Source organism: Centruroides sculpturatus, unplaced genomic scaffold (genome assembly GCF_000671375.1).
Source record: "Centruroides sculpturatus isolate CEXI.00-Female unplaced genomic scaffold, Cexi_2.0 scaffold12, whole genome shotgun sequence".
In the NCBI taxonomy this organism is placed as follows: domain Eukaryota; kingdom Metazoa; phylum Arthropoda; class Arachnida; order Scorpiones; family Buthidae; genus Centruroides; species Centruroides sculpturatus.
In genome coordinates this window covers 378,993-388,199 of record NW_019384438.1, presented here as the reverse complement: position 1 = coordinate 388,199, position 9,207 = coordinate 378,993, and the positions used below count along the sequence as shown (strand labels likewise).

Sequence of the window (9,207 nt, the reverse complement as noted above, 5' to 3'; positions counted from 1 at the left end):
GATATATAATTCAATAAAATATTTATTTATTATAAAAATATTGTGTTTTTTTCCCATGGAAAAAAACGAACTTAAGTTTCAAACAACCCAATATATAATACATGCATTGAAAAATTTTTGTTTATATTAGTGTCATTATTTGTTTTAAGTACTTTAGTAAAATAATATATATAATGAAATTTTGTATATGTTAGAATTCAAGAATGAATTTTTATTATTTGCTGATTAATCTCTTATTGAAATAAGATATGAATTTCAGGTTTTGTAATATGAATTTTTAGATTTTAAATATTTTGAAATGTTTTGAACAATATTAAATTTATTTTTGAAAATGAAAATTGTAAATTTTATAAAAACTTATACCTTTATAAATCCAGCAATAAATTTAATAAAAATAAAAATGTTTTTGATCAGTTTCGCTGATCTTCACAGTTACAAAATATAAAGGAATGGAAAAATAAAAAAACGCAAATACAAATTTAAAAGAACAAGAATTTGAAATTAAGGTCATTATCTTAAAAGTAATAAAATACATAAATAAATAAATAGCAAGTACATGCAAATTAATAAAAATAAATGAATAAATATCTATTAATAAAACGGATATTTATTCATTTATTTTTATTATAGTTTACTTGTATGTCTTGATGTTGCGAGTAAGCTGCCAGTGTCATGCTATTGACACTTTTTTCAGTTACGTACTTATGTCCCCTGAGTCATTGTTGAAAATTACATCCAGTGGCATCTAGGTAGACCAGTTTTGATTTGAAACATTGGTCATCTATCAATTTACTCTATCCCAATAGATGACAAAGACAAATGTTTCAAATCAAAACTGGTCTACCTAGATGCTACTGGATGTAATTTTCAATAATGACTCGGGGGACATAAGTATGCAATTGAAAAAAGTGTCAATAGCACGACACTGGCAGCTTACTCGCAACATCAAGACATACAAGTAAACTGGGAGCAAGCAAAAATCATCAGACCCATGTCTAATACATATACTAAAGAAAAGGGATGGGCATCCTTTTTGTATATAAGGGCTCCATTTCAAAACTTTTGAACTGACACAGGCCACACAGAACAGAAAAAAGGGGGGAAAAATGCTGGTAAATTACCATTATTTATTCACGTATAAATTATTATTATAAATTAGCAAAATTATACTTAATTTAGCTTGTCAAACTGATGTAAATGTATTATATCGAAAATATTTGGTTAAATATTAGTCAGTGCTAGTTTTAAATTAGTTTTGATTTGATTTATTGTTTTAATTTTTACTAAATTCATTGTGGGAAAAACTATTTACATACATAAGTTGTAGAAAATAATGTTCGAATTTTTGCTGCATACTTCCTTAAGCTGGAAAATTGATATATTTATTCGTATTTTATGCAATGTGGGCTGCATGCAGCTGAAGGCCATGGGTTGCCCATCCCTATAGAACATCTAGAAAATTAGAAATTTATAAGGCTCATAAAAACATCCAAGTGCATCAACCATAAGGATGCAGATAATCTGTCTAATGCATGGCGGTCCATTTACAAAATTTAATTATTTTTTCATTTTATTAACGGATATTTATTCATTTATTTTTATTAATTTACATGTACTGTACTTGTTGTTATTTATTTATTTGTGTATTTTATTACTTTTAAGATAATGACCTTAATTTCAAATTCTTGGTCTTTTAAATTTGTATTTGTGTTTTTATTTTTCCATTCCTTTATATTTTGTAACTGAGAAAGATCAGCAAAACTGATCAAAAACATTTTTATTTTTATTAAATTTGTTGCTGGATATATAAAGATATAAGTTTTGTGAACTATTTCCTCTAGTTGTTTTCTAAACTTGTAAATTTTATATATGAGGGCAGGCTGAAAAGTAATGCAAACATGCTTGTAGAGCACAAACGAAATGATTTTCAGAAGCATGCCAGGTGGCATATGGAAGTAACATTCCCCCCTCTATGTGCATGTGCAGTTTGAGGTTGTTGCGTTCATTCAGTATATTTTGAGAAGCGGAAATATGGAGACATGTTCTGGTGCTCATGGTTACTTCCTGGCAAAATGGAAGACGGCGAATATAAAGTTAATCCAAAACACGATAATCCATCTAGTCCTGGTGATGACAGGCCAATTAGCCTACTCTCTGTGATGGGAAAAGTCCTTGATGGACTTATTATTAAACGGATCAACAGACACCTGTACAAGAATGGCCATATGCACCAAAACCAATTTGGATTTTGAACAAACAAATCAACGATACACGCGGCATTGAGCGTTAAAGAATTTGTATACAAAGCATGGGAGGAGAACAAACATGCTTTATTAATAGCAATCGATTATAAAAATGCCTTCGACCACTTAAGATGGCCACTCATAAAAAATTGCCTCAAAGATGTTAACAATCCAAGAAGTGTCAACAAATTATTAGATAGTTACTTAAACGAAAGATTCATCGAGTTTCACTCCAACTACATTCATATAAGGAGAACAATAAACGGGTTGCCCACAGGGTTCCTGTAGCGGCCCGGGTCTATGGAATTTGTTGTTCGATACACTACTGATGAATTTTGACCATTGCAATGATCTAAAGGTCCAAGCTTTTGCTGATGACTTACTTATAATGATAGCAAATAAAAATTGTGATAAACTGACCGATGAAGCTAATGGAACACTTCACAAAATACTGCAATGGAGCAAGGAACAGATGCTCCCAATTAACTATGCAAAGTGTGAAGCAATGGTGTGTACTCGAAAAAATAAACGTGGACAGTTACAAAAAACCCTTAAACTTTGTATGGATAATAACAGAATTAAACAGGTGAAAGTTTTGAAATACCTTGGAATATTCTTTGACCCAAAGCTCAGTTGGCACCATCATGTGAATGAAATTAGCAAGAAAACGAGTCAAAGAGCTAACCTCCTCAATTGGATTATTGGAAAACACTGGGGATTAAACTTTACAAACAGCAAATTAATTTATAAGATGGCAATTGAGCCAGCTATTTTATACGCTGTCCCTGTATGGCAAGACGCACTTAACAACACACGTTTGCAAAAAATTACTGTCGATACAGAGAAGAGCAGCAATAAGGATTACTCGTGCTTATCGAACAGCTCCGACAGATGCAATACTGGTACTGGCTGGACTAATGCCAATACATATCACGGCAAGAAAAACAGTTTGGAATTGGCTCTGCACTAATATTCGGCTACACAGTTACACACAGGAGGATATTGAAAAACGTATTAAAAATAAAATGATTCCAAACAGCTACTGGAATATACCTGATATTATTAAAAAATATGAAATTGATAGAACTAGTAATGATATATGCCTCCAACTACACCCAGCAGACATGCACAGCTACGAAATAAGTTTCGATTATAATCCCGAAACAAACAGATACTTTCAGTGGATAGTGTACACAGATGGTTCTAAGCAAGAGTGCGGAGTGGGAGCTGGTGTGTGCATTCAAAACAACAACAATAAGACAATATATCAGGCCAGATTAAAACTTGCTAAACATTGTAGCATTACGCAAGCTGAACTATGGGCCACGTACAAAGCAATTACCCAAATAAAAGATAACTTAAATAAATACAAGGGTAACATAAAATTCCTTATTGACAGTAAGGTGGTTCTTCATGTCTTGGCAAAAACTGAAAACATCACGCTACTGGACAAAGAAGTTATTAAAGTAGCACAATATCTCAGCACTACCCGCAATATTCAATTCAGTTGGATACCAGCTCATAAAGGTCATAAAGAAAACGAACTGGCTGATTCTTTGGCCAAAATGTCTGGTACTCTCAAGACGCAGTATACATATACCAGGTTACCAAAATCAACACTGAAAAATTCCTTAAACGAATGGGCACTACTTGAATGGCAGGAAAATTGGAATAATTTTACAATGGGGAGACTTTGCCACCAGTTTATACCCTCTATTACTAATCGCATCAAGGCTAATTACTACAAACCTAGATCCGAAACCACCCAATGTTTAACGGGGCATGGCAATTTTATGGCCTACCTTTGAAGTTTGAACTGATTCCACACCCTCCTTATTCCCCCAATCTTGTGCCTTGTGATTTTTATTTGTTTCCTCTACTTAAGAGAGACCTCAAGGGTAATCATTACACCTCAGACGATGAGATGAAGGCAGCTGTCAAGTCCTGATGGAATGAAAAAACTTGTTACACGTTGGGAGAAATGTGTTAGCCTTAATGGTGACTATGTTGAAAAATAAATATATGATTTTGAAGCTTAAGAATTGTACTTTAATGCACTTTTTGCCTGATCTTGCTATTTGTTTTTGTTCATATTCTACAAGCATGTGTGCATTACTTTTCAGCCTGCCCTTGTACATGTACATTATTTAATTTTACTTTTATAAATATTTTATTTGCACAATGGCAGATTTGGATTAGATTCTCAGTAATTTTTATTAGTAGTTTATGCCTGATCTCTTATCATCTAATCACATTACTGTGGATCTGACCATTGCTATGATGAGAATATAAAAAGGTTTTCTTAGGATCTATGAAATGGAAAGAATTAAAAAATAATAATAATAATTGATTTGGTATTCAGAGAAATTTATTTTATAGAAATCTTTAATTTATTAACCATATTTAAATGTAATAATAATTAGGTTTATATAATGCATGATTCAATTTTGAATCTTATTCGAATCATTCTTTTGTTTAGTTATATATACTTATTTTTAATGTATGTTCTTTGTAATAAACAGATTTTCAAAATATATATATATATACAAATATTTTTAATCTATGTTGTGGCATATTTTATTTAAATTTTTAAGTTAAAAAATAATCTATGTATGGGATGTTTTGCATTCATTTTTTTTTCCTTTAGAATTTTCAGTATGGCTGCATCTATGATGCCTGGTAATCATCCTCTTGCTCCACAAGTTCGAGTTCACCAGCTAAATGATAAAGAAAATTTAGAAACAACATTGTTTAGGTTAGAAAAAGGTATTTTTAAATTAATTAGTTCAGTTATGTTCTGCCAAATTACAAAAGTATGCAATAACATTATGAATATGAAATTTTTAGGTTGGACTCTTCATTTCACTCTTGGACCTTCATTGTTTGGGAAAAAAGTATCTATTTACATAAATTATCCAAAAGATGCTGCAGATGAATTTCAAAGAAATAAATATCAAAAACTTCCATTAAGATCACAAAGCATCAATAAATCTGATGACACAGCATTGTATGCAGAAATCACTTTTGAATTGACTGGTTCCTTTCATTATTATTTTACATATGACAATAGGTAAGATTGCATTATACAAATAAAAAATCAGTTATTATGTTAATTAATTATTTTGTTTCCAGTGCAACAAAAGGATCCAATGGTTCTGGTTATTTATTAGTTGATCCAGTTTTGATGTATGGACCTGATAATGCTGAAGTGTTGCCATTAGATTGTATTCAGTGTCACACATATTTATCGAAATGTTTAGGAAAATTTCCTGAATGGGAAAAAAGACTTTTAGTTTCAAAGGAAGCTGGTTACAATATGATTCATTTCACACCAATTCAAGAATTAGGAGCTTCATTATCTTCGTATTCCTTAGCAGATCAGCTTAAATTGAATCCCATGTTTAATACAAAAGATAAATTTTATACATTTGATCATGTGAGAGAATTAGTTCATAAAATGAGAGTAGAATGGAAGGTATAATAAATATTTTTATTATTTTCAACACTTTAATTTTTATTCAGTGTAAAAGAATTTTTTTGCATTTTGAAGATGCTGTCTATAACAGATATTGTTCTTAATCATACTGCAAATGAATCTCCTTGGCTTAAAGAGCATCCAGAGTGTGCTTATAACTGTCTTAATTCTCCACATTTACGACCAGCATACCTATTAGACAGATGCTTGTGGCATTTAACTGTAGAAATAGAAGAGGGAAAATGGGTTAACAGAGGTATTCCTAAAAGTATTACTGAAGAATGCCATCTAGATGTAAGTATATTTAATTTCATTAATGCAATATTAAATGCAGTATTAACAAAAAAGTTATTTTAATAAAATTTATTTTTTCAAAAGGCAATTCGGAATGCTATGCATGGATATTATCTACCACAAGTGAAAATTCCAGAGTTGTTCTTAGTTGATGTTGATTCATTAACTAAAGAATTCATTAAAAAGGTAAAAGGTAATATCAAAATAGTTTACATAGAAAATCTTAGTTAAAAAATTACTTTATAATTTCATTATTAAATTATATGTAGTTTAATATATCTTTTGATTTTGAAAAATATTTCAAAAGTTTTTTTAATGCTTAAAGAAGTTCAGAAATTAAACAAAAATAAAGTGAAAACTAATATTAATATATTTTTTTATTTCATGTTTAAAAATGAAAATTAAAAATGATGTTTGACAATAAATTTAGAATCCTGGAACTTAAAAGGAAATTGCATGTTAGAGTATGAAAGCTTTTAATATTGTTTAAAGTAATCTTTTCTAGATTGACCAATATTAAAAATTTCTTGTTTATAGAACTGTTTTTAGAACTGCTTGAATGAGGAAGGTTTTTTTAAAAATTGATTGTTCTTTGTATCTTCTAATTGTTTTCTTTTGGAGATCAAGAAATGAGAAGTGTGATTTAGTTCTTTACTCTTTGCTGTAAATTATTTCTTTAGGAAAAGAACATTAATCCACACCAAAATTTGCCTTGTCAGACTATTTGACAAAATAAAAACAGTCTGACAAGGTAAGCCTTGTTGTGGATTAATGTTCTTTTCCTAAAGAAATAATTTTCAGCATAAAAACTACAGTACAGTTTCAAAGTAAGACTATCTGTAGTTTATTTTTTCTATTTACCTGTAATCACATGCAGTTTTTTAACATGTGGACATGAGTAACACTGATTTTCTACTCATTTTTTCATATATGATTACACTGCATATAATTGCCATTCCTTGAATTTGATGATTCTGAAAAATCCCATGATATGTCTTCTGCATATGGCAAATTTTAATATCATACATTGTTTAGTTTACACAACATTATCCTTGACTAGGCTTCCTTCAAACTTTGCAATAGTGTGGACTAATGTCAAACAAGTTCAGCCTGAAATAAATGATGGGAAGACTGTGGTGCTTCTCAGGACCTGAAAATGATTTTTCTGTATTTTTTGGGCACAAAATAAAGCTATGAAAACATTTAAATTGTTGAAGGTTAGATTGAGAAGTACTCTGGACTATTTTGCAATCTAATTTTCTCTTACAGACATAAGTTCAAGGTGATAACAAGTTGCAGAAGCATATTTTAGTATTTTATTTCACTGTTATGTCATGCATAACTGACAAACATCCATGATGTCATGACTACCTTTTGCAGTGTATTATTTCACACTATAATTAAGGGTGTTGATTAAGGATATGCATTATGTAATTTTGAGAGTGGGTATATGCATCACTGTTGCATATACTTCCTGGTAATGCCCCATAACAGCAGTTATGAAGCATAACCAAGAATGGGGAAGGTAATTGAAGAATAAAAGATAGCATTATGCAATTTATAGATGATCCCTTAAATGTTTTTTTAAACTTCATTATATTAATTTTAAAATATCAATTAGAACTAAACACAATTAATGAAAATATTGGAAAAGAATGCTAACTTAAGCCTGAAAAAATCTCGGAATTGTCTGGAAAACCTTAGAATTCTTAGAGAGATTCTTTTCCAAGATTGAATAGACACTTTGGTATAGTAGGAACCAAATTAAAAACCAGTATCTTATTTAGTGAATTTTTTAATCATATGATGTTATATATGTTAGAACTGTTTAGTATTAGCATTGTTGAGGCATGACATAATAGCATTGTATTTTTATGCTGACATTTCCTATATATGTGTTAAAATTTTATAAATTTCTGAACTTCAAATAGATAGCTTCACTCATTTATTAATCATTATTAGTTTTTGTTATTAATTACAATGTTTGCTGGATAAAGAGGATTTGTAAAAAATAAAATGTCAGGGTGAATTGAAAAATTACATTTCTGATAAAGCGGGTTTATATATTAAAAGTGTTAAATGCTCTTACATAAATAACAGAGTTTATTATGGTTTAAAATCTTGAAGGATTAATCTTCCAAACAATAACTGAAATACTTGGTAGCATATTGTTGCTGCTCACAGCATCACCCTTTTTGCAAATCTACAAACTAACAATAGCAGAATCAAAACATTCCAGACTGGGATTTTTTCAAACCATATATTACCAGACTAAAATGTTTCAATTTCTATATTTAAAAATTACATATTTTTCTGAACTTTTATATTAAGCTTATTGCTTGTTCTTTTATATTATGCAAATTGTTATCATTTTAAATTGACATTATTATACAAACCAAGTTTGGGAGAACAACAAATGATGTGGCATTTCACTTATAGAGTAGAGCAATCAGATTGGTTGATTGTCATAAATATGTAATTTTGTTTTTAATGGGCTTAGTCTTGGAACTTAATGAAATTTGAGGCTAAATTGTATATTCTAAGCATATATATTCAAAAGAATTTTTGTTTTATTTTGTTTTCCCATATAACACTTTTTTAAAAATCAAACATCCTTACTAGACCCGATACATTTTAAAGCTATACATCAACCAAAGCCGAATATTATCGGGCCAGAAACGGCTATATTACTAATAATTTAATAAACAATTTGGCATTAGAGTTAGGCATTAGGTGCCATCTCTTGATAAATTTAATAATTATAAATTAATCAAGAGATGACGCCTAATGCCTAACTCTAATGCCAAATTGTTTATTAAATTATTAGTAATATAACCATTTCTGGCCTGATAATATTCAGCTTTGGTTGATGTATCACTTTTAAAAATCTAAACTGTTAAAAAAATTAATATTATTATTATGTTGGGTTCAGTGGGTAATACTCGGTTAAACCGGTGGCTGTGTACTATGCCGGACCAGAGTCAAGGCATAGCAACCAAAACAAAACTAAAATTAAATAAGTGTGTCAGTGTCAGTATTAAGGAATTTCCTAACAATATGGCATGTATTCAATATAGTGGCCTTCTGTAGTGTGATGTATGTATTTCTACTCAATTGTAATGTTCCCAGGCTTTTGTGTAGCGTGTGTGGTATCACACCTGTACAGGAGAGAACAACAGGTACAATAAGCACCCT

The 9,207-nt window shown here is 30.0% G+C and overlaps 1 protein-coding gene across 1 annotated transcript in view; it reads left to right on the top strand.

The window, feature by feature from the left end:
* LOC111620046 (glycogen debranching enzyme-like) overlaps positions 1-9,207 on the top strand; it is a 76,241-nt gene that overhangs the window by 27,084 nt on the left and 39,950 nt on the right. Inside the window, exons 2-6 of the mRNA XM_023361891.1 lie at positions 4,891-5,009; positions 5,091-5,313; positions 5,376-5,718; positions 5,794-6,012; positions 6,097-6,205. Coding sequence (XP_023217659.1) covers positions 4,901-5,009; positions 5,091-5,313; positions 5,376-5,718; positions 5,794-6,012; positions 6,097-6,205 — 1,003 coding nt within the window. The 5' untranslated portion in view covers positions 4,891-4,900. The remainder of the gene's footprint in view (positions 1-4,890; positions 5,010-5,090; positions 5,314-5,375; positions 5,719-5,793; positions 6,013-6,096; positions 6,206-9,207) is intronic.